At 46.1% G+C, this 26,573-nt stretch overlaps 1 protein-coding gene and 1 pseudogene across 1 annotated transcript; one reads left to right on the forward strand and one right to left on the reverse strand.

Moving 5' to 3' along the window:
• Positions 1–7,031: 7,031 nt before the first annotated feature.
• On the forward strand, positions 7,032–26,277 carry LOC147358293 (2-acylglycerol O-acyltransferase 2-like; annotated as a pseudogene).
• On the reverse strand, positions 20,633–21,746 carry LOC147358294 (lysosomal enzyme trafficking factor-like). Its single transcript, XM_086338462.1, has one exon. It carries the CDS (start codon positions 21,524–21,526, stop codon positions 21,035–21,037), a length of 492 nt encoding a protein of 163 aa, XP_086194588.1. The 5' UTR covers positions 21,527–21,746; the 3' UTR covers positions 20,633–21,034.
• Positions 26,278–26,573: the final 296 nt, after the last annotated feature.

The following is a 26,573-nucleotide window of genomic DNA, read 5'->3' on the forward strand; positions in this document are numbered from 1 at the left end:
CTGGAGTGTTTGTTAAACAGTCAGCATCCCCATGAATAGAGAGAGCCAGGAGCTGCACAGCAAGGGTCCCACACTACACAGCACCTGCTCCCTGACATCCCTCTGTGTCCCCACACTGCCCTAAGGGACTTGCCCTTGTGAGAAGATCTCCCACCAACATACAGGCTGACTCAGACAGCCTGAGGAGCACAGGAGCTGTCAGGTATAGTAGAGAGACTCAGCGGCCCTCAGGATTGGGCAGAGCTGGAGTCTCCTCCTAAAAGCAGGCTGCTGTTGACCTGGAACAAGTTCTCAGACATCATTACCCACAGGGCACAAAGGACCTGCTGGGGCCTAACCTGGTGACAGTACTGGATGGTAATGAAGTGATAGTTGACAAGGGGTCAGTCAGCACAGATCTGTCAGCAACCACGTGGGCTGGCCAAGCCTCACCCTCTCAGGTGGAATGGACTTTGCTAGGGTCAGAAGATGGGGGAGGTGGGAGTGCGGGAGTTGTGAGAGAGCAAAGGCAGAGAGGAGGGAGCGGTCAGAGGGCATGTGGGTTAGACTTTGTCTAAGAGTCAGGGTCAAGGTGAGGTTTAGGGAACACGAGGCTAAGGTTTAGGCCTTTGCGCAGCAAACTTCTATGGAGATGGGATTGGGCAGTGCAGACAGGGTCCCTGAGAATTACTGCCTGCTGTCTAGGGGACTCCTGTCCTGTCCAAGGGTTAAGAATTCATCTCCAGGAGGCCTTGGAGGTGCTTGAGCTGGAGCGATCATGGACCAGATAGAAGGGCAGTGGATACCTCAGGCTGGACTGAGTGTGGGTCTTAGTGACCCACAGCAGGGCAGAGTCAGCTGCCTCTGCAACTTGCTGTGTGCTGGGCTCTGGGTGGATGCTACACTGAGTATCTCAGTGTGACTAACAGTGACCTTCTCTTACAGATGAGGTTCATATCAGAGATTAAAGACCTTTCTAGAATCCTGGTTCCAATATGAAACCTGTCTGCCCAGGTGTTCTGCTCTCACCTTGCCTACTATCTTCCCAATCTTGGCAAAACTGTACATTGAAAACACCAGTGGCATCAGCTGGATACACACTTCCACCTACATGACACTATCTGCTGGCTGTATGTCCCCTCACAATACTTATTCCCTCCCATCTTCACCTATAAATGATTCATCCATAACTGAGGGTCCAATCAATGCCAGCTCTTCCTCATCCTTTCTGTTTATAAATACTTGGAAATGGCTTTAAAAGATCTGAGATGGTTTGTGTCAAGCACAAACTACGTATGGAGTTTTGTTAGATTCCATATCTTTCTCTCACACTCTACCAGAGAGCTGACCTGAGAGTTTCCTTCTTGTACAAGTTGAACTGGTGCCATGTCTGTCAAGTTACATCCTTAGTGAGAGAATGAATAGAAACAGATGGGCAAGAAGTTTCCTTCTCTCAGCTATTTTATGAGGGGCCCTGAATTGAACGAGAACAGCATCAAACCCTGGTCTTATCATTAAATATCAATGTTCAGTTCAGTTCAGTTCAGTAGCTCAGTCGTGTCCAACTCTGTGACCCCATGAAACGCAGCACGCCAGGGCTCCCTGTCCATCACCAACTCCCGGAGTCCACCCAAACCCATGTCCATCAAGTTAGTGATGCCATCCAACCATCTCATCCTCTGTCGTCCCCTTCTCCTCCTGCCCTCAATCTTTCCCAGCATCAGGGTCTTTTCAAATGAGTCAGCTCTTTGCACAAAGTGGCCAAAGTATTGGAGTTTCAGCTTCAACATCAGTCCTTCCAATGAACACCCAGGACTGATCTCCTTTAGGATGGACTGGTTGGATTTCCTTGCAGTCCAAGGGACTCTCAAGAGTCTTCTCCAACACCACAGTTCAAAAGCATCAATTCTTCTGTGCTCAGCTTTCTTTATGTCCAACTCTCACATCCATATATGACCACTGGAAAATCCATAGCCTTGATCAGACGGACCTTTGTTGACCAAGTAATGTCTCTGCTTTTTAATATGCTGTTGAGGTTGATCATAACTTTCCTTCCAAGGAGTAAGCGTCTTTTAATTTCATGGCTGCAGTCACCATCTGCAGTGATTTTGGAGCCCAGAAAAATAAAGTCAGCCACTGTTTCCCCATCTATTTGCCATGAAATGATGGGACCAGATGCCATGATCTTCGTTTTCTGAATGTTGAGCTTTCAGCCAACTTTTTCACTCTCCTCTTTCACTTTCATCAAGAGGCTTTTTTAGTTCCTCTTCACTTTCTGCCATAAGGGTGGTGTCATCTGCATATCTGAGGTTATTGATATTTCTCCCGGCAATCTTAATTCCAGCTTGTGCTTCCTCCAGCCCAGCGTTTCTCATGATGTACTCTATGATGAAGAATTAAAAGGGCCATCTCCCTCAAAAGGTATTAAAAATGTTAGAAATTCTTGTTAGAATTACCCTAGATTAATGGGAAATATTGGAGAAGGAAATGGCAACCCACTCCAGTGTTCTTGCCTGAAGAATCCCAGGGGCAGGGAAGTCTGGTGGGCTGCCGTCTCTGGGGTGGCACAGAGTAGGACACGACTGAAGCGACTTAGCAGCAGCAGCAGTGGGAAATATTACCTCAATATGTTATGTTAAAGGTCCAGATTTTTGTACTATTTCTTTTTTCTAATCTACCATGGACTAAACTATTTCTAATTTTTGTTTTTGTTGTTGTTTTGGTGCTAAATTGTGTCTAACTCTTTGTGATCCCATGAACTGTAGCCCATCATCCTCATCCGTCTATGGGATTTCCCAGGCAAAAACACTGAACTCGGTTGCCATATCCTTATCTAGGGGATCTTCCCGACCTAGCGTCGATCCCGTGTGTCCTGTATTGGCAGGTGGATTCTTTACCACAGAGCCACCAGGGAAGCCCATCCCCTTGAAAATACAATCTAATTTACCCGAGAAATGAAAGCAAAGGCAAGCCGTTTAAATCCAGTTTTAAATTATTAGTTTCAATACACATAGAACTACTGTGCCACATTTCTCTATGGTTTCTAAGCAGTTACTCTTCATCTGTGTACTTACCTTGTCAGGAACCAGTAACAGGCAGCTTGTGGGCAAGGCAGGTCCTCAGACCACACAGGAGCCACACTGCCCCAGGAAGTATGGTGCTGCCTGGCTGTTGGCCTGCAAGGGGATTGTGAGGTGAGGGCCACAGAACCCCTGGTGGACTGCGGGCACTGTACACTGGTCAGTCAGGGCCATCATCTTAGCCCCTGATACCTGGTAGGATGAAGAGCTCTGGGAAGGGAAGTGTCTGAAGTCACACACACATGTGTCTGAAGTCACATAGCTGGAAAGCGACCGATGCAGGACTGGCCTCATCTCTCATCAGGGCTCTTCCAATCTGCCTTGAGGGAGGGCCCTGGAAAATGCCTCTCAGATGCACCTTCAAGAAAGAGGGATGGTCCCAGTTGCAGAGCTGCCTGCACAGGGTCAACTGATCCTAAGACAGATCCAGGCGGGATGTCAGCCTCGGTCACTTTAGCCCAAATCAGGACCATTCTGATGGGCCATTTTGGTTTATGTTTGCCCTCTGCACAATTCCACTCTCTTCCTTACTCATAAATTTTCCAATAGGAAGAAATGCAATGAATGTTCACCATTTGTACGATCATTTGCATGGTTACCATTTGTGATGAGGAAATAGAAATCAATACCTTAACCTGATATCATTCTCAGTTCAGTTCAGTTCAGTACAATCGCTCAGTTGTGTCCCACTCTTTTCGACCCCATGAATTGCAGCACGCCAGACCTCCCTGTCCATCACCAACTCTGGAGTTCACTCAAACTCATGTCCATCGAGTTGGTGATGCCATCCAGCCATCTCATCCTCTGTCGTCCCCTTCTCCTCCTGCCCCCAATCCCTACCAACATCAGAGTCTTTTCCAATGAGTCAACTCTTTGCATGAGGTGGCCAAAGTACTGGAGTTTCAGCTCTAGCATCATTCCTTCCAATTTGCCTTGATTCATGGAGCTGACATTCCAGGTTCCTATGCAATATTGCTCTTTACTGCATCGGACCTTGCTTCTATCACCAGTCACATTCACAACTGAGTATTGTTTTTGCTTTGGCTCCATCCCTTCATTCTTTCTGGAGTTATTTCTCCACTGATCTCCAGCAGCATATTGGGCACCTCCCGACCTGGGGAATTCCTCTTTCAGTATCCTATCATTTTGCCTTTTCATACTGTTCATGGGGTTCTCAAGGCAAGAATACTCAAGTGGTTTGCCATTCCCTTCTCCAGTGGACCACATTCCGTCAGACCTCTCCACCATGACCCACCCGTCTTGGGTGGCCTCACAGGCAGGGCTTAGTTTCATTGAATTAGACAAGGCTGTGGTCTGTGTGATTAGATTGACTAGTTTTCTGTGATTATGGTTTCAGTGTGTCTGCTCTCTGATACTCCCTTGCAATACCTACCATCTTACTTGGGTTTCTCTTACCTTGAACGTGGGTTATCTCTTCACGGTTACTCCAGCAAAGCACAGCCACTGCTCCTTACCTTGGCCGAGGGGTATCTCTTCACCTCTGCCCCTCCTGACCTTGAACGTGGAGTGGCTCCTCTCGGCCCTCCTGCGCCTGCACAGCCAGCGCTCCTTGGATGTGGGGTTGCTCCTTTTGGCCACACACCCTGACCTCGGGCGTGGGGTAGCTTCTCCCGGCCACCGCCCCTGGCCTCGGACTTCCGGTAGCTCCTCTCGACCACGCTTCTTCGAGGTCCGTCATAGCCGGCATGCTTCTGCAGTGCTGTCCGTCGCGGATAAGGCATAAGCCTAAGGAGAGTTCTTCTTTAAGTCCAATTTTCACTTCAGTGGCTGCAACTCCATTGCCTGGTACAGGTTCTCAGTGGAGAATGGAGCACAGGTGAGATCGGTCAAACCTTGCTCTGACATGCTGAACGCCACAGGAGGCAATTTTCTTGAACACCTACTACATCGATTGGGCTTCCCTGGTGGCTCAACTGGTAAAGAATCTGCCTGCAATGAGGGAGACCTGGGTTCGATCCCTGGGTTGGGAAGTTCCCGTGGAGAAGGGAAAGGCTACCCACTCCAGTGTTCTGGCCTGGAGAATTGTATGAACTATACAGTCCATGGGGTCTCAAAGAGTCAGGACTGAGCGACTTTCACTTTCTAGATATCATTCTGCTGCTGCTGCTGCTGCTAAGTCACTTCAGTCATGTCTGACTCTGTGTGACCCCATAGACGGCAGCCCACCAGGCTCCCCCGTCCCTGGGATTCTCCAGGCAAGAACACTGGAGTGGCTTGCCATTTCCTTCTCCAATGCATGAAAGTGAAAAGTGAAAGTGAAGTCGCTCAGTCGTGTCTGACTCTTAGCGACCCCATGGACTGCAGCCTACCAGACTCCTCCATCCATGGGATTTTCCAGGCAAGAGTACTGGAGTGGGGTCCCGTTGCCTTCCCCCAGATATCATTCTACCCACCAGCAAATAAGATGTCTGACTACACAGAGAGCCAGAGAAGATATGTATCTGTGGACACTGCACATATTCCATGTAGAGTCTACATAGATACTACAGGTTTGTGCAAAAGCCTGGCACTACTGCTCTTTAGCTTGTGCAATCACATACCTACCCCTTGACCCAGCAGTCCCTCCAGCTTATGAGTCTGTGGGAGGAATAAGGGCACAGGGACAGGGACCAGAGAGAATGTTGTCATCAGAGTCCATCAAAGTAGCTGGCTGTGGTGGTGGAAAGCAGCTTTCCATCGCAAGAGATATTTAAATCAACAAAAGAATAGAGCATGAACTTGTGATAAAATTATATTCAACTGACTTGTAAACATTTTCAAGAATACTCAGATCCATTAGGAAAGCACTGTAACCACAATGCAATTTCAAGGCACCTAGGCAGTCAACCATGAAAGGCAGAGTCCTAGGCACTGGAAGACCAGGATACTCCCTGTGTGACCACTTTGGAAAGCTCTGTGGCTATGTGGAGACTGTAGCATGGACAGGTGAGGGGAAGTCAAGTTCAGTTTTAGACGGGCTGTGATGGAAGTGCCAAGCAGGCTGTGAAGGAGGTTGTCAGCTACCCACCTACATAGTTAAGTCTGGAGCAGAGAGGGAGGTCAGGGCTGGAGATGCAGTTTGGAATTTTTCTTCCTGTAGACAGACTCCAAGGTCACGAGCCTGGATGAGGTCTCTAGGGGAGAGAGGGTAGAGAGAAGAGAGAGTTCCGGGGACAGAGGGGCCCTGAAACACTTAATCTGGTGAAGGGTAAGAGCCACCATGGAGACCCAGGGGCAGCCAGAGGGGCAAGAGGGAAACCAGGAGAGTGTGGTGTCCACAGACCAAGTGACTTCAAGAAGAGGGAGGGAAGAGCTGTGACTGAGGCTGCTGAAAGTTCAAGACCAGAGCTGAGAACTGACCATTGGATTTAGCAGTTTGGAAACCACTGGTGAAGTTGTCAAGGACAGTTCCATGGAACAGTGGCATCTGAAGTCGAGAGGAGGGAGGACAGAATGGCAGGAGAGGGTGTGGAAATCAGACGGCCCTCCCTGAGTTGTGCTGTCCAGGCAAACTGAGGAAAAGGGCAGGAGATGGAGGAGATGGTGGGGCCCAGAGATATTTATATGGGAGCTGGTACTGATTATTTGTAAAGGGGAACCATGAACATGGCAGGTGAAAGGAGACAATAACTTAGCCAAGTAGTTGTGTAGCTGGGAAGAGGGCAAGATTGCCCTACACTTGCTGCTTCCCTTGCCAAGATTTGAACAAAGGCGATCTGGTAGATAACGTATTGCCTGAAGAGTCCATTGCACTTCTCTATCTCTGTAATAAGTTTATCTAGGCCAGGTGAGTTAAATGTTTTCACCTAGGATACTGGTCTCTGCCACGGTAGGTGCAATGAGATTCTAGGGCTGGCTGGACACACCACAAAAACACCCCAGCTCACACAAATGCTTAGCAACCTCTGGCAACAAGTGTCTCAGACCACAGCAGAGCTCAGAGAAGCCTCCAGAGGAAGCAGAGGAATCAGCATGGTGGAGTTTGCACCTTTGTCTGTGCCACTGGAATGCAGGCTGTAGACCTTCACGGTCCTGCAGTTGATCTTCTCTTACTTGGCCCTGAGTAAGGAAAGCTGAGATGGATTTGGGAGGCCATGGGCACCTGCCACTTTGGGTGCACATGGTTCATTGATGGGGGAAAGAAACAGGTCCTAAGGTGGATGCTGAGCTCAGTGCCTGGGGATCAGCTGGGATGAGGGACATCTTGCACACATGGCCTTGGGGGAACTTTGCCAACAGGAGATGTCTGACTGTCCATTACCACTCAGCCCAGCCTGGGACCTGGGAGTGTCTAGAGGAGGACAGAGAGTCAAGAAACCTTGGGCCTGGAACTCAAAGAAGGGCAGCTGAGGAAAGGCATCCGGACCCTCTGATGCCAGGAACAGTAGCTTGTACCTTGTCCCTTATCTCAAGGAAAAGGAGATCCCCAGGAGGGCTTCAGGCACAGAGGAGTGACAAAGTCCAATCTATGGGAGACAAGCTGTAATTTAGGGATCTTCTGTGTTGGGGTGTTGGGGGAGACAGATGACAGGGAGCAGCTGTTAGCAAATTAGGTTTGGGTATACAGTACTTGGATGCAATCTCAAAAACGACAGAATGATCTCTGTTCGTTTCCAAGGCAAACCATTCAATATCACAGTAATCCAAGTCTATGCCCCAACCAGTAACGCTGAAGAAGCTAAAGTTGAATGGTTATATGAAGACCTATAAGACCTTTTAGAACTAACACCCAAAAAAGATGTCCTTTTCATGATAGGGGACTGGAATGCAAAAGTAGGAAGTCAAGAAACACCTGGAGTAATGGGCAAATTTGGTCTTGGAATACAGAATGAAGCAGGGCAAAGACTAATAGAATTTTGCCAAGAAAATGCACTGGTCATAGCAAACACCCTCTTCCAACCACACAAGAGAAGACTCTATACATGGACATCACCATATGGTCAACACCAAAATCAGATTGATTATATTCTTTGCAGCCAAAGATGGAGAAGCTCTATACTATCAATAAAAACAAGATCAGGAGCTGACTGTGGCTCAGATCATGAACTCCTTATTCCCAAATTCAGACTTAAATTGAAGAAAGTAGGGAAAATCACTAGACCATTCAGGTATGACCTAAATCAAATCCCTTATGATTATACAGTGGAAGGGAGAAATAGATTTAAGGGACTAGATCTGATAGATAGAGTGCCTGATGAACTATGGAATGAGGTTCATGACATTGTACAGGAGACAAGGATCAAGACCATCCCCATGGAAAAGAAATGCAAAAAAGCAAAATGGCTGTCTGGGGAGGCCTTACAAATAGCTGTGAAAAGAAAAGAAGCGAAAAGCAAAAGAGAAAAGGAACGATATAAGCATCTGAATGCAGAGTTCCAAAGAATAGCAAGAAGAGATAAGAAAGCCTTCCTCAGCAATCAATGCAAAGAAATAGAGGAAAACAACAGAATGAGAAAGACTAGAGATCTCGTCAAGAAAATTAGAGATACCAAGGGAACATTTCATGCAAAGATGGGCTCGATAAAGGACAGAAATGGTATGGACCTAACAGAAGCAGAAGATATTAAGAAGAGGTGGCAAGAATACACAGAAGAACTGTACAAAAAGGATCTTCATGACCAAGATAAGCACGATGGTGTAATCGCTGACCTAGAGCCAGACATCCTGGAATGTGAAGTCAAGTGGGCCTTAGAAGGCATCACTACGAACAAAGCTAGTGGAGGTGATGGAATTCCAGTTGTGCTATTTCAAATCCTGAAAGATGATGCTGTGAAAGTGCTGCACTCAATATGCCAGCAAATTTGGAAAACTCAGCAGTGGCCACAGGGCTGGCAAAGGTCAATTTTCATTCCAATCCCAAAGAAAGGCAATGCCAAAGAATGCTTAAAACTACCGCACAATTGCACTCATCTCACGTGCTAGTAAAGTAATGCTCAAAATTCTCCAAACCAGGCTTCAGCAATACATGAACTGTGAAGTTCCTGGTGTTCAAGCTGGATTTGGAAAAGGCAGAGGAACCAGAGATCAAATTGCCAACATCCACTGGATCATAGAAAAAGCAAGAGGGTTCCAGAAAAACATCTATTTCTGCTTTATTGACTATGCCAAAGCCTTTGACTGTGTGGATCACAATAAACTATGGAAAATTCTGAAAGAGATGGGAATACCAGACCACCTGACCTGCCTCTTGAGAAATTTGTATGCAGGTCAGGAAGCAACAGTTAGAACTGGACATGGAACAACAGACTGGTTCCAAATAGGAAAAGGAATACGTCAAGGCTGTATATTGTCACCCTGCTTATTTAACTTTTATCCAGAGTACATCATGAGAAACACTGGGCTGGAAGACGCACAAGCTGGAATCAAGATTTCTGGGAGAAATAACTTCAGATATGCAGATGACACCACCCTTATGGCAGAAAGTGAAGAGGAACTCAAAAGCCTCTTGATGAAAGTGAAAGTGGAGAGTGAAAAAGTTGGCTTAAAGCTCAACATTCAGAAAATGAAGATCATGGCATCCGGTCCCATCACTTCATGGCAAATAGATGGGGAAACAGTGGAAACAGTGTCAGACTTTATTTTTGGGGGCTCTAAAATCACTGCAGATGGTGACTGCAGCCATGAAATTAAAAGACGCTTACTCCTTGGAAGGAAAGTTATGACCAACCTAGATAGCATATTCAAAAGCAGAGACATTACTTTGCCAACAAAGGTTCGTCTAGTCAAGACTATGGTTTTTCCTGTGGTCATGTATGGATGTGAGAGTTGGACTGTGAAGAAGGCTGAGCACCGAAGAATTGATGCTTTTGAACTGTGGTGTTGGAGAAGACTCCTGAGAGTCCCTTGGACTGCAAGGAGATGCAACCAGTCCATTCTGAAGGAGATCAGCCCTGGGATTTCTTTGGAAGGAATGATGCTAAAGCTGAAACTCCAGTACTTTGGCCAGCTCATGCGAAGAGTTGACTCATTGGAAAAGACTCTGATGCTGTGAGGGATTGGGGGCAGGAGGAGAAGGGGACGACAGAGGATGAGATGGCTGGATGGCATCACCGACTCGATGGACGTGAGTCTGAGTGAATTCTGGGAGTTGGTGATGGACAGGGAGGCCTGGCGTGCTGCGATTCATGGGGTCGCGAAGAGTTGGACACGACTGAGCGACTGAACTGAACTGAACTGGTGCATGTGGGAACACAGTAAAATCCCTCTACTGACCCTGGGTTGTGGTTAAACAAAACTGCAGGCTTTATTGCAGGGGCAAAGGAAGGAGTTCAGGGAACTAAGGCTCAAAATGCCTGAAACCCCTTTGATTACCAGGGATTGGTGTCTAGAGACTGGGTGAGGTAGAGATGCTGGATACATGACCAACTCCTAGACAATCGTCTGATTACTTGGTGGTGAGGTAACTTGGAGCCACCATCATCAACCTTCTGGTTTCCCCTTGTCTGAGGTCTATGGGTTGGTAAGCAACTTCCTCCACCTACTGGGAGTTCAGTATCTACAAAACCTCTCAAAGATGACTCTCAATATTATTTTCAGCTCTCAGGAACAAACTAAAAGTCTTTGAATTTGTGGAATTGTTAAACTCTTACTTCTTTTTCTTGCTTGACTGTTTTCCTTTCTTTCTGTGTTTATGATTTCTCTTAATAATTTTATTTTCAAAATTTGGAGAAGGCTTAGAAAATTAATTTTCGACAAATAAGAGGTAGACAGAGGACATGAGGGATCTTCCAGGAGGGCTGTATAGGTCCTGCTCGATTACAAGATCACAATCTACAAAGGGGGTCAACATGTCGATGGACGTGAGTCCAAAACCAGCCCCCTGCTTGTTTCTGTACTTGTACAGCCCGTGAGCAAAGAATGGTTTTTACATTTTAAATGCTTGCATTTTAAATAATGTTATGCCTATACAATATACTCCAAGTTGCCTCTTGAGCCCATACGTCTGAAATATTTACAATTCAAAAAGGATTACTTACTTCTGGTCAAGTGAGACTGGCAGTGGGTGGAGAGAAGGGGCTCTTCTCCAGTGATATTAGGAGATGAGTCTACAGGGCAGAATGCACAGGCTGGCATGAAAGTAAGTGTTTCCAGGGGGCCAGTAAACACTGCAAATGTAGTGAGCAGCTGGTTCATGCTGGGCACAGAGAAGGTGATTAGGGAAGGATGAAGAAGTGGCCGGAAGGTCACGGAAGACTGGCCTGTCACTGAAGACTCAGATCCCAGAAAGAAACACTTTCCAGTGGGTTACTTGTTTAATCTGTTTCTTTCCTCTTCTCTATAATTCACAAACCCATGCAGAAGGTAAGCTTCTTTCAAATAGCTGGTCTTGTTCTCATCTGCATCTCCATCTCCTAGAAGAGTTGATGGTGATAAATGTTTGTTGAATGAATGAATGTTGGGAGCATGACTTGGACATGATAGTAGAATTGAAGCCACCACTCATCCTATGAGTTTTCTATATGAGTTTATCCAATCTGGATATCTTCTCTGGGTTTCAGTAAAGTGGAATATTACGTTTTTTCTCTTCTTGGTGTTATGAGGGTCAAGAAGGGGTTTCCTTTCTTCAGGGACTGAAAAATACACCCGAGTTAGGATTTAGCCTGTTGACAGGAGTTAAAGGGTGAGCCCAGAGTGAGGGAGATGTTTAAATATGGGTAGTTCTATCTGATCAAGTGGAAATGCCAGTATTTTTAAATTCTTTATTTCTAACTAAAAAACAAATACATGCTATTTTAACACATCCAAACAAAATGTGTGTTCTGAAAGTGAAAGACTTCCACCAAATCCTACCCTACAGGTAACTGCTATTAACAACTTGGTTTTATTCTTTCAACCTGGATGGGAGTTTCTGTTTCATGGGTACAGAAGTTCAGTTTAGGAAGATGAAAAGAGTTCTGAGATACAGGCTGGTATAGTTACAAAGTAGTGTGAATTAATTTAATGCTGCCAAATTGTCTCTCAACAATCATTTTGAGTATATGCCCAGGAGTGGGATTGCTGGGTCCTACGCTTGCTCTAGTTTAGTCTTACATGGAATCTCCATACTGTTCTCCATAAGACCTCTCTCATGAGCCCATAATTTGAAAAGATACAAGCACCCCAATGTTCATAACAGCACATTTACAATAGCTAGGACATTGAAGCCACCTACCTATCCATTAGAGTAATGGATATAGAAGATGTGGTATTGTGATAATGGAATATTACTCAGTCATAAAAAAGAAACAAATTAATGCCATTTCAGTAACATATATGGACCTGGAGATTGTCAAACTGAGTGAAGATAGTCAAAGAAAGACAAATATCACATGATATCACTTATATGCACAATCGAAAAAAGGTATACTAATGTACTTATTTACAAAACAGAAGTAGAGGAAAAAACTTATAGTTACCAGGGGTTAAAGTGAAGTGAAGTCGCTCAGTCATGTCTGACTCTTTGCGACCCCATGGACTGTAGCCTACTATGCTCCTCTGTCCATGGGATTTTCCAGGCAAGAGTACTGAAGTGGGTTGCCATTTCCTTCTCCAGAGGATCTTCCTGACCCAGGGATTGAACCCAGGTCTCCCGCACTGTAGGCAGATGCTTTACCGTCTGAACCAGCAGAGAAGTTCACCAGGGGCTCAGGGAGAAGGATAAATTGAGAGATTTAGACTGGCAAATAACACAATTGTATATACAATAGATGACAATAAGAACCTGCTGTATAGCACAGGGCTCTCTACTCAGTGCTCTGTAATGGTCTATATAGGAAAAGAATTAAAAAAGAAAAAAAAAACCAGAGTGGATATATGTATGTGTATAACAGATTTACCTCTCTATACACCTAACACTAATACACATTGTAAATGATTTATAATCTAATAAAACTTTAAAACAATAATAAAATACCAGTCATTTCAATAACAAGTATTTTGTTGAAGATATTTTACCACCATAAAAATTGAAATGACAAAACAAAGTGCTCCAATCACAGCACTGAATTCAACACCACGAGGGCAGGGCTTCCTGTCTGTTGTTCACGGCTGTATCACCAGCACCTGGCATGTTGTGTGTGCTCTGTAGAAACAGCTTTTGTGAACCCTAATCTACTTTGGCTTATGCATTTTACTATTCAGATGGGGGTTCCCCAGTAGCTCAGCTACTGAGTACTGAGTACTGTAGGCAGGAGATAGCCTCTCAGGAATCTCTGAGGAAGTGTTCTAGAAGGTAAACGGGAGGAGTCAGGATTTACAGGTTTTTGAGGGGGGAAAAAACAAAAATATGTAGTTAAACATCAAAAGAATCTGCCTGTAATGCAGGAGCCATAGGAGATGTGGGTTCAATCCCTGGGTTGGGAAGATCCCCTGGAGGAGGGCAGGGCAACTCATTCCAGTATTCTTGCCTGGAGAATCCCATGGACAGAAGAGCCTGGCTGGCTATAGCCCAAAGGGTTGCAAAGAGTCAGACACAACTGAAGCAACTTAACACCCATACATGCACTATTCAGACTGGGTCGAAAGTCCCCTTCTCCAGGAAGTAGGCTATGAATGACAGGCCCGGTTTACCCTACTTTCAAATAGACTACAGGTGGAGGATGAACTTTAAGAGCATAAGAACAGGGTGTTGAATGGAGGGAATGGAATGGAGAGAACACAGTATTCTCTAGCAGTGAGGCTCCATTGGTATGAGATTAAAGACGGACCCACAGACCACCTGACCCAGAGTCAAAGCAGGGATTAGTCTGTGAAAGGGACTCAGAATTATAAGTCTGGGAGGAATTGCTCACTGGGGCTGTCTCTAGCTCTGCTGCAGTCCTGACGAACAGGCCAGGCATGAGTTGTCCTCTTCCTCCCTCCTTCCTTCAGCAGGACAGGGTCTGGCAGCAAAGGAAAGAGCTCAGTAAAACTAAAGAACCTGGGAGTTGTATCAACTGAGCAGCTTAGTGTAGCTGGAACATGAGGTGCATGTGATGAGTGAGACTGGAACAAGAGAGGGTTTGGGCCACCAGTGGGGAGCTTGAGCTCAGGCTGAGCTGCTTGAGCTGAGCCTCAAAGTTATGCGAAGTCATGGGGGACTTTAACTAAAGGGGGAATGTGGTGGGATTTATCTATGTTGAGGTGAGGGTAGACAGGAAGTGGGCTGGGTAGAAAGAACGCCTTTTCTCTGGGGTTCTAAAGAATGGATACCAGAAAGAGTTCATCCCGTTACACCTCCGTCAGGCATTTATTGAGCACCTGGTGAATACAGACAGAGAGGGAGGTGGATGGGGAAGACGCAAGTGAGTAAGCAATCTGGTGCTATGGGAAAATGCGAGTTTGAAATTAGGCCAACTGGTTTCAAATCCAGGCTCTCAATGTGACACTGGTGGTGTTGACTGCATTTGCTCCTTCTTGAAGCCTTGGGAAGCTGATATCTTCCTTCAGGGGTGAGGGCTGGACTGAACAGTGCTGCTAATGCTGGGTAGATGAGGATAGCTCGTTCCTTCATATCTCTTACCACTGAAGGTTTCTGCTTCCCTTCCCAGACATTATCTGCTACATAGTCTTCACTGGCCTCCTGTTCACAAGATTCTGGAGGATCAGTATCCTGTATGTGATCTGGTGGTACCTGGATTGAGACACACCACGGCAGGGGGGCAGGCAGAGTGCTTTCATAAAATGCTGGGCTGTATGGTAGTGCGCGAAGGACTATTTCCCCATCTCAGTGAGTATGGGGCTGGCTAGGGAGTGGTCAGGACCATCGTCCCCATGAGTCCATGGAGAAGTGTGACCCTGTGTGCAGTGAGCAAAATATTGGCCGGGGAGGCAGGAGGCAGGTTTCCACCACTCTGTGGCCAGTGGAAGAGTCAGCATCTGTCTGGCTACAGTTCTCCAACTTCAGTGAGGTGAGGCCACTATGAAGACTTGATGAAAAAATCAGGATTTGAGGAACCCAGTAGGCCATGAAGTGCAGCAAAGTTATGTATCTTCCAGGTGTAAATCTGTAAGGAATTTACAGATTTTACAGTGGGGTGAAGGAATCTGCAATGAAAACAAAATTTTCTGAAAGCATCTAGCTGACACTTCATCAGATGAAGATACTGGTACCCTAAAAGGAAAGAAAGTGTGATCAAGGACATAGAGCAGGGTCTTCTATTGATTTTAAAGTGTGTGCATTAGCTCTGAGGTTAGAATCAGAACAGAGAGCTCTCAGGATGTATCCTGCCCCAACTTTGATATGCTGTGTGTCCTTAGACAGAACTTTGCTCATTCTGAATCTCAGTTTCCCCAGGGATCTGCTAAACAGTCCGATTCCTCCTCTTCTACCTATCTCTTAATCTCTGATCACTGACTCATGGTACCTTATGTGCATTTTGTACACTTGACCCTGGACCCAAGGATAAGTCCTTAGGGATGCCGGCCCTTGAATTTGAATGAACTGACCTTTGTCCATTACTGAATCCCAGACAGACTAAATCCTTTGATGTAAGCATCTGTGATGGTAAGTTTCTAGTGGGGACAGGAAGAGGAAGGCAGTTAGGACACAAAGAGGTGCCAGGCAGGGACAGGTGGCCCTCTCTGGACACAGGAGAGAAGAATGTATACAGTGACACCTCTAGGAGTGGACATCATAGGTTCTAATACAGGGTCTGCAATATAGCAGCTGTAGGACCTTGGGTGAGTTACACGTGCTGTTTCTTCATGTGTAAACTGGAAATGCTGCCACATACATCATTGCATTGTGTGGATTCCACGAGAGATCAGGTCATTCTGGGGACTTCTAAGGACAGCATCTGGCTCTCCTTTCACACCTGGAGGGGCTGTCGATTGCACATCTGGCAGAAAAATCATTCTGAGCCTGTCTGTGCTTCTGAGAGGATTTCTCAAATAAGGCACTGTTGAAATTGTGGGAAACCGAGCTTTATTTGCAGAAATTTCACCTGCACAGAGTTCAGAATTGTGGGTTTCCTTGGGGACTCGACTGGTAAAGAATCTGCCTGTGATGTGGGAGACCTGGGTTTGATCCCTGGGTTGGGAAGATCCCCTGGAGAAGGGAACCACTACCCGCTACAGTGTTCTGACCTGGACGATTCCATGTTCTGTATGGTCCATGAGGTTGCAAAGCGTCCATAGGACTGAGCGATTTTGTTTTCACTTTCACTGCAGTCCTGTGGCATCAACACCTGCAGAGGGTGGGCAGTCCCCCTGTGTGGCCAGCAGAGAGAATGATGACATGCACTTTGACTCCCCTGTCCTGGACTGTCCCACTCCAGTGTTCTTGCCTGGGGAATCCCAGGGACGGGGGAGCCTGCTGGGCTGCCATCTATGGGGTCGCACAGAGTCGGACACGACTTAAGTGACAGCAGCAGCAGCAGTCCTGGACTGAGGCCTGCAAGGGGCACTGTGGCGCGCAGATTCTGGATTCTTGTCACCTCCCACGAGAACTTCCAAGACATCCACAAACCTTTACAGAGCCCTTACAGGCCTTGCAGGATTCTTAGGATGGCAGTGAATAGGGGGCCATGGAGTCTCTGCTGTCTACTGAAAACAAGTGCACAACCTAAAAGCTGTCAGGGGTTTTGTTCTGACACATTGCTGAGTACTGTAGGCGGGAGATAGCCTCTCAGGAATCTCTGAGAAGGTGTTCTATAAGGTAAAATGGGAGGAGTCAGAACTTAGGGTTTTTGAGGGGGGAAAAAAACAAAAACATGTAGTCAGACATCCAAAGATTATTGCCAGGCAAAAAGTAGACGTCTCCAATTAATGATTTTCATGTTTTTCTACATATGGGGAGATAAAAAGCTGGGCTCATTGTAACCTTCTTGAGTTCAAGGCCCATTGTCAGCAGTAGCTACAGTGGCTGCTAGCTTGAAGGCAGGCAAACAACATTCCTTTTCCTAACAACTCTGCTGGGTTTACTCCACATTAAAAGCATTTGCACTGTGACTCTATGAGCCACTGCCTAGTGGTAGAGTTTCTAGCAAAAGTAGGAGACTTACTTCTGAGCACTGGAGTTTTCCAAATGCACCCTATGGGCTTCCTAAGAGCTAATGGTGGAAAATCAGGATATCCCCAAGTACAACTTCTTCCCCCTCATGCTGAAGATCAGTCCAGGAGCTGGGTTTCTGTGTAAGATATCATTATCCCGGAGCAGCAATGTCTCCACAGACCAAGGCCTGAGCAGGTGTGAAGTGCTGTGGGCAGGCTGTGACCTGGTATCAGGAAGTCCTACAGACTTGGTATGACAGCTCCCTGGCCCTTCTCCACCCACACCTGTGGGCACCACTAGAGACTTCATGCCCCTCCTCCCAGCCCTACCTTCAGCACCCTGGGGTCTCTTACACTGAGTCATAGTGACTCAAGGGTCCAGCCCTCCACCCAGGACAGAACTCCAGCTGTCACAGTCCTTGGAGAGATGCTCACTCCCTCCTGAAGTGGCTCCTTCATTCTGGATGGGCTCTGCCTGGGACAGGGTTTCATGTAGGACAGGGGCTTGGGTCCCTGTCACCCTCCCAGGAGTCTCACCTCTGCCTTGGGCAGGGGGCCTTCCTTCCCTGGTGGGCTGTATCAGCTTCATCCATTCATGGGTCTGTTCTCTCCCTCTGTTCTACGGTCTCCCAGAGCATCTCCTTTGCTCCCGGCCTGCAATGGGGACTAGGCTCCCCAGATAGGCTGTATCTAATCTCAGGACACTCACATGGGGGTTTATAGCACTTGGGCTCAGGGGACACAGAAGAGGTCCGTACAGAAAATCAGCAGGTGGACCAGCAGTGGAACAAGGTGCGGCCCTGATTCACCAGGTTGCTCTTCAGCTGGTCTAGACCGCCAACCTGGATCCCTCCTGGAACTACCTCGCTGGCTTCCACTCTCATGGGGTCCTTGCCACTGGAACTTTTACCAACCTGTGCACGGAGGGCACGGGCTTCTGCTCGCATCTGATGCTGCTGCACTGGGGTTTCTGGGCCCCTGTCTACAGGGATTACAGCATGTCAGGGGGTGACATGCCCCTGCCACTCTTTCTATCCTAGGATGATGAGGGCTGAAGGCATGAGGAAGGGTTTTTTTTGTTTTTGTTTTTTTTTTGGCGTGAGCCTACCTTGAAATGTTTATTAACGCTGTTCCAGAGAGAGCTCTCAGTGACTAACAGTTGAGGCTTCATGGTGCATAAAAACCCCTGGCCCAAAAGAAAGAAAAAAATAACTACACTCCAGCCCAGTGACTCTCAACCCTAACAGACTTGCTTGAAGAGCTCTCAAAACATGATTGCCTTGGCCCCTCTCCCAGGGATTGATAGCTGGGAAGGGACCCTGGCATTGTTTATATGAGTTTTGCAGTTTTTTTATTTCCTTGAGTGATTATAATATTCAGACAGAGTTCAAGACCCACTCACTGCCTTAGATCAAAACAAAAATATCAATGCATGATGATTCCCAACCATGGTCTAGAATTATGTAGAACATTATAAACATATTGGAGAACTTATAAAGTATGGCACTTATTTGATGCAAAAACGAGACATGTGGTATTGTGGTAACCTTTTCTGCCAGTGTTTTAGAGAGATTGAGAACATTAAATCCATCAAGAAGGAAATCAACAGTAGATAATTTTAACAAAGACTTTAACACAACTCATGGTAAATAAACATGCAGGTTTGATTATTCTCTGGGTGCTGTCACTTCAGAGCACTTTATCTGATGATTCCACTTCCCCAAAGAAAAGCTTTTTAATTATGAAAGCTTTGTTTGAAGTAGAATCAAATTCTAAGGGAATCACATTTTTCCCTTCAAAACTGTAGTGGTGGTGTTTTTTTTAATGACTTTATTTCTTTATTTTTGGCTGTGCAGGGTCTTCAGCTGCTGCATGGACTTTTTTCTAGTTGCAGCAAACGGGCTACTCTCTAGTTGCAGTATGTGGGAGAGTTTACTAGAATTTTAAGTCTAAGAAAGTCTCCCTCAATAAAATACGGAATTACTACTTTACAAGACAAATAGCAAACTCACAAACCTTTCATTACATCATTTGTAAAACAAAAAGTGATGGAAATAATGTTCTTAAACGATTTCCAAACTAGCACTGCCTCAGGACAAATCAAATAAATAAAACAAGAAACTGTGCAATGACTCTTCTTAAATTATGTCCTTTTTTTGATAAGCAGTACAGTAGAATGATATAGCTGGAGATCTGAAGCCAGATATCCTGGGTTCAAATCCTGGCTCTTCCACTAGCGGTGTGACCAACAGCAAGTTATTAATTCTGTGTGCCTCAGGCTTCCTCATTTTCCTCTTCTGTAAGGTGGTGGTACTAGTCCCAACACATACTTGCATCATAGAACTCTCATGCAGTATGAATCTGTATATCTCAGGAATCTGCCTGCAGCCATGCATACTTTTAGTAAGTACTCAAAAGATGCAAGTGATTTGGTTACCTGTCCCTTGCAAAAACATGTATTTCAAACTGTTATTTAATTTGAAGACTCAGTGTATCAGTGTCTTGTAGCAAAAAAACATTTCAGTAACTAGACCTTTGGAAGTAGTAAAGGACAGAAATGAGACTACTGGAGAAGAATCTGATTGTGCCAAGGACACCTGCTTTATCTTTCAAGTAAAAGCTTCCTATGGAATGCCCAGCCTTCCATTCTGGTCAAACCTGACTTAAAGCTGCTTGAAGACTTTGATTTTCAGTAGCTCATACAAAGAGAAAAACCTTTCTTCAGTTCTTTTCCATTTATTAGCATGGTTAGGCAGACAGTACCCAGTGCTGAAACATCTGTCATCTGTGAGAAGCCCTACAGCTCAGGGATTAGGAATAAAGGCATCAGATGCCGGGTTAGGCTCTGGCTTTGCTTCTTGGCTATGTGACCTTCAGCAAGTTACAGAACTTCTGCTCACTGTCCTTATCTGTAAAATCTGGATAATAATAACTGTTATCTCATAGGGCTGTTGGAGGACTACATGAGTTGATTCATGTTAAAGCTCTTAGAATAGAGCCCAAGAGAAGCACCAAAAAATGTTACAATTCTTATTAGAAATCAGTGTAAAACATTTCTCTGGTATTGATGACATAACTATAAAAATATATCTTGATCTCAACCAGAAAAAAAAAATTCCTGAAATCTAGGTTTCCATTTTTCAGTTATTTGTGTTGTTACCAGACATGAGGTAGTGAGTACAAATGCAAGAGGCGGTACAGGGATCACATCTCCATGCAGTTAACCTATTGCCTGAAGACTAGACTTTAGGCAGAAAAGAAAATCAGAGGGATGGTGACTTGAGAGCATCCTTTAGATAGCACACATCTGACAGGGATTGGACTACTTTCATTGAACACCTTGTTTCCATTTTCTATGTGTTAGATTGCTCAGCTTTCAACCATTTAGTCTTTTCCCAAGTAGTTTTTTTTTTTTTATTGCATTAATAATTCTAGCTAAGGAACAGCACCCGTAGCATTACCAAAAGGAAGATCACATTTTGCTTCTCAAGACACCCATCGCCTCAATAATTTCATACCAATTTCTCACAAGCTGATAGCAAACGAGCATAGTGCCTTAGCTACAATGGGATGAACTGGTGTTTTAGTTTGAAGAATTTTAAAGCAAGCCAAGTAATTGTATAAAATTTAAATTTTATGACCATGTTTGGACCTTTTTACATTAAACACAATGGAAATGTTCATATTCATTTTTCCCCAAAGGAAAATTTTCTGAATTATCACTATGTTGCACAGTAAAATAAAAATATGAGTCCAGGTACTTATTCAAGTTTCTAAGGAATGCAAATAACAGATAAAATTTTACTTCCAAAATCTGAAGTCATCCACATGATTTTGGAGTACTGATTCTCAGTCTTTACCTAAAAACTCATTATTCAGATAAAGTTAGCCCCCTAGCCACATTCTTTAAAAAGCTTCTACCCCACCACAACTTCCTGAGATCTGTGAAGCAACTGCGGTCTTGTGATCAGGCTCCATATCATACTGGCAGTTTTGTACTTGTAAGGAAAAAATGATGACGGATTTTATGTGTCAATCAGTTGTAGTCTGCTGATCTGATTAGACCCCTTGACAAATGCTTGGTGGCGATTGCATATAACTGCCAAGCATATGGGAATAATACAGTAGCCCACCGTTTTGGGGTCAGCTCTTGTACAAGAGTAAAGGAATAAAAACATCTGTAAGTAAGGTATCAGAAAAACAACTGTCCAGAACCAAAAAGGCAGGGAGAGCAACCGAGTTTTCAAGGAGTGTGTCCACGTGGTTCCTTCAAGGGGCTCCTCTGGGTGCTGTTGAATGTGTTCCAAGGCCAGCCTGTTGTAAGTCTCATTGATTTCAAAAACGTAGTAAAATGCTGCTGCACTTGCTAATAGATACAGTCCCACTCCGATCCATCCCATCCGCTGACGGAAATTCATCATTCTCCATGCTCTGTGCAGTGGTCCCGAAAATCTTCCTGTTCCCACGGCAAGCATTAAAGAGTCACTCAGTTCTGAATAATCGGGTGGCTTTGGCATTTCAGAGAAAAAGCCACTATAAAAGAAATCCCCCGGGGTCACCGGCTGGGAGAATGGTGAGCACGGCCAGCCTGGAGCAAAGACTGAGTGTGATTAAGCACAGCGTGACTGCAGCCGGTCACGCGGGGGGCTGGCCCCCGTCGCTGCTGCCCGAGCCCCAGCCTGTGTCGGTCGGCCCAGCCGGCAGGCTTCCCCCGACGCCTGGGCCTTCCCTGCAGCCGGCCCCGCCCCCGGTCGCGCAGCAGGGACCGCAGGCCGCGACCAGGGCTGCGCAGGCGGCTCCAGACCCGGGCCTCTCCGCCTTGCAGCGCCGAGAGCCCAGTGCCGGGCAGCGGCCACCGGCCGAGGCTGCAGAGCTGGGCAGGTCCCGGGTCTCACCTCCCGTCCCATGAGGAAGGGTTTTAAGGAAGGTGGCCAACTGTTCTGTACTTCTTTCAAGTGAATGTGTAGTAGACAAGGAGATGAGACCCAAAGAAGCATTTCCCACAGGTCTGTGCTTAGTGATGTGCTTGGTGGGAGAATTGGGAAAAGGGAGTTCCCTGTTGGCAGGAGAGTCGGGTAGAGCCCAGGCAACATAGTCCTGAACCGTGCTTGCCGCCTTCACTCTGCAGGTGACCACCTTCCTCTCTCCCCAGGGCTGGTCTCATCAGACAAGGAGAGCACTGCTCACATCCTGAGCAGGAAAGGAGGCAGCAACCTGCTGTCCATTGTTGTTGGAGGCGTCCAGGAGTCACTGAATGCCACGCCTGGAGCCTACAAGCTGGTGCTGCAGAACCGCAAGGGCTTCATCAGGCTCGCCCTGATGCATGGGTATTGGGGAGAGGGCTCTGGGTTCAACTGGAGATTGGCAAGGATTGTAGTTTGGAGGGAAGACTGCAGAGACAAATGCAGATCCTATTTTGGCAGGGAGAATCTCAATCCATTGACAATGAAGATTGTATGTTGATGATAGATGCACTGTCTCAGGCCCAAATACCCAGAGAAAATTCTAGAAAGAAGATTTTGTGACTAAAGGGATTAAGTCTCAAAGGTCATATTGCTGAAAGCTTGCATTACATCTGAGACCCAGAGAATCTGGGTGAATGGAATTTGGGGCACGCTGGAATGTGAAGTCAAGTGGTCCTTAGAAAGCATCACTACGAACAAAGCTAGTGGAGGTGATGGAATTCCAGTGGAGCTATTCCAAATCCTGAAAGATGATGCTGTGAAAGTGCTGCACTCAATATGCCAGCAAATTTGGAAAACTCAGGAGTGGCCACAGGACTGGAAAAGGTCAGTTTTCATTCCAATCCCAAAGAAAGGCAATGCCAAAGAATACTCAAAGTACCACACAATTGCACTCATCTCACACACTAGTAAAATAATGCTCAAAATTCTCCAAACCAGGCTTCAGCAATACATGAACCATGAACTTCCAGATGTTCAAGCTGGTTTTAGAAAAGGCAGAGGAACCAGAGATCAAATTGCCAATATCCACTGGATCATGGAAAAAGCAAGAGAGTTCCAGAAAAACATCTATTTCTGCTTTATTGACTATGCCAAAGCCTTTGACTATGTGGATCACAATAAACTGTGGAAAATTCTGAAAGAGATGGGAATACCAGACCACCTGACCTGCCTCTTGAGAAATTTGTATGCAGGTCAGGAAGCAACAGTTAGAACTGGACATGGCACAACAGACTGGTTCCAAATAGGAAAAGGAGTATGTCAAGGCTGTATATTGTCACCTTGCTTATTTAACTTATATGCAGAGTACATCATGGGAAACGCTGGACTGGAAGAAACACAAGCTGGAATCAAGATTGCTGGGAGAAATATCAATAACCTCAGACATGCAGATGACACCACCCTTATGGCAGAAAGTGAAGAGAAACTCAAAAGCCTCTTGATTAAAGTGAAAGTGGAGAGTGAAAAAGTTGGCTTAAAGCTCAACATTCAGAAAACGAAGATCATGGCATCCGGTCCCATCACTTCATGGCAAATAGATGGGGAAACAGTGGAAACAGTGTCAGACTTTATTTTTTGGGCTCCAAAATCATTGCAGATGGTGACTGCAGCCATGAAATTAAAAGACGCTTACTCCTTGGAAGGAAAGTTATGACCAACCTAGATAGCATATTCAAAAGCAGAGACATTACTTTGCCAACAAAGGTTCATCTAGTCAAGGCTATGGTTTTTCCTGTGGTCATGTATGGATGTGAGAGTTGGACTGTGAAGAAGGCTGAGCGCCGAAGAATTGATGCCTTTGAACTGTGGTGTTGGATAAGACTCTTGAGAGTCCCTTGGACTGCAAGGAGATGCAACCAGTCCATTCTGAAGGAGATCAGCCCTGGGATTTCTTTGGAAGGAATGATGCTAAAGCTGAAACTCCAGTACTTTGGCCAGCTCATGAGAAGAGTTGACTCATTGGAAAAGACTCTGATGCTGGGAGGGATTGGGGGCAGGAGGAGAAGGGGACGACAGAGGATGAGATGGCTGGATGGCATCACTGATTCGATGGATGTGAGTCTGGGTTTACTCCGGGAGTTGGTGATGGACAGGGAGGCCTGGCGTGCTGCGATTCATGGGGTCGCAAAGAGTTGGACACGAATGAGCAACTGAATTGAACTGAACTGAGAGAGCTATTCTCCTATCTTTAAATATCTGTGAAAAATACAAGCAAGCCAGGGCAGGAGAGATTTTGCTAGAAACTCTGCTGATGTTTCAAATCTGGGAGGACTTTCACCAGTATTGTGGTCTCCCTCTCATGATCCTGTAAACTGAAAGGGTTAATTCTGAATTTATAATGAATCTACTTCTTTAATTTGCTACTTCTTGTTAGTGTAGTAATAAGCATAATGATCTGCCTAAGGGAGATAACCAGAGTTAAAGGAGTTTTGGGGCCTAGAAAAGAAAACAACAATCTCAAAGGCTCTTGCTGAATTATCTAACTTCAGAGAAAACAAAACCGAACTTTAGGTCCCACCCTGACCTGATGCTCCAGGCCGGTTGTATCTATCTGGGACTTACCACCCCGTGTCCAGAAACCTTCCACCCCATACACCTGCCAGATACTTATCACTCCCTGCCCAGAAGACTTATCACCCCCTGCCCAACTACAAATGCCATCTCAACTAAAGAATACCCAAAACATCCCGCCTGACTAACGTTTCCCTTATGGCTTCCACAAATCTCCCTTTAAATATGAAGCTCCCTGATCCCTCTTGGGCTCAGCCTGGCTGTTAGGCCGACTGTTGCCCCTCCTTGCCTGAATAAAGGTAACCTACTTCCGTTGAGGTCATCTCTCCTTTTCTGCCTCGGGGGAAACTATACCTTATATTCTTGGTGCAGAACCCCGGAGAGGGCGAAGCACTCCTCTCTCTCTCTCTCTCTCTCTCTCTCTCCCTCCCTCTCATTGTTTTCCCTTTTCCAGGAGTCTGGGAGCATGAACACCCCAGAAAGTTCACTTTCTGCTGGGGCTTGTAAGTTCCCTTTGGGGACGCTAGTGCCTTCGTGAGCAGTACAAGCCTTGTGCTAAGGCTTTATTGGTGCTTCGAGTACCCCCAGGCCTCGGCTCTACCCCCTTCCTCTCTCTCTGATGACCTCTGGAATAGGGAACTCTTGCCATTCAACCACTCTACATGCAACACTCCTCTCAAGCAGGCCCCTAGATTAAGGTAAGATCTGGACAGTGCTCTAGAGGCGCCTAGAACTCAGTCCTCTCAGGGTCCCGGGAACCCCCAGCCTAGGGCCACTCTGTAGGTGATGGTGCGGGACGCTCCATCTAGCACAGAGCTCCCTTCTCATAACTCCTACTGTGACTACGAATAGGACCCTTGCTTGCCTTCAATAGGCTCCAATAGGAGCCTCTGCTTGCCTTTCAATTATGGGGTCTGGCCAATCTGTCCCAAAAGATTCCCCTCTGGCCTGTGTTCTCAAAAATCTCAAATCGCTCTTACTCACTGAACTCAAAGCTAACCACTTAAAACAACTCTGTATACAGATCTGGCCTCAATACCAATTTGACAATCAAGACTGCTGGCCTGAAGTTGGCACATTTGACTTTAACATTCTTCAAAATCTCACCGACTTCCTTAAACGGAATGGCAAGTGGTTGGAGGCCCCATATGCCCAAGCCTTTTGGGCCCTTTGGATCAGGCCCTCCCTATGCAAGGCCTGCTCCACCCACGAGGTCCTTCTATGCACCTTGCCTCCCAAGCAAAAGGGCTCTTCTTCCTCAACTAACAGCTGACCTTGACCTTCCACGCCCCTGGAGTTTGACCCCGCGGACGAGCCCCCTCCCTACCCACCACCCCACCAACCGTCTCCTTCCCCCTCATCCAACTCACCTACTGACCCCAAAACCTCTCCTGACTCCCCCTCGACCCCACTACCCCATCTCCCCGACTCCCCCTTCCCCCTTACCTCCCCCACTGCCACACAGGTCATGTACCCAACACGTGTTTCCTCTGAGAGAGGTGGCAGGACCAGAGGGCCCCACCCGAGTCCATGTGCCATTTTCATTGTCAGACATGAGCAAAATAGAAGAAAAGTTAGGATCATTTTTGAAAATCCTACCAGATACAGAAAAGAATTCCTGAGACTCTCCCAGGCCTATAACCTCACGTGGAGTGACGTCTATTATATCCTAAATGCCACTCTCACCCCAGATGAAGAAGACCATATCTGACAAGCAGCGAAAGCCCATGCTGATCATTTACATAACCAAGACCAGGATAGCCCAGTTGCTGATGAGGTGGTGCCTCAGTTAGATCCCCACTGGACTTACCAGCTTGGTGACCCAGGTATCAGGAGACTCAATCATATGATTACCTGCATTCTAGAACAGAAAAATACTCATATCCATGTCAATTATGATAAAGTCAGGGAAATCACCCAAGGGGCAGATGAAAATCCAGCCTTACTCTTGGCACGCCTCACAGAGGCAGTCCAGAAGTATACCAACGTAGATATCACCACCCCTGCTGGGTTACTCTACCTTCATGTTCAATTCATCAGCCAGTCTGCCCCTGACATCAGACACAAGCTTCAACAACTAGAAAAGGGG

This window comes from Bos grunniens, chromosome 15 (assembly GCF_055505025.1).
Source record: "Bos grunniens cultivar Pamir isolate PY7600 chromosome 15, Bosgru_T2T1.0, whole genome shotgun sequence".
Classification (NCBI taxonomy): Eukaryota; Metazoa; Chordata; class Mammalia; order Artiodactyla; family Bovidae; genus Bos; species Bos grunniens.

Excerpts from the sequence above, each read along its gene's own strand:
- LOC147358294 (XM_086338462.1), bottom strand. The coding sequence starts at position 21,526 with ATGCCAAAGCCACCCGATTATTCAGAACTGAGTGACTCTTTAATGCTT.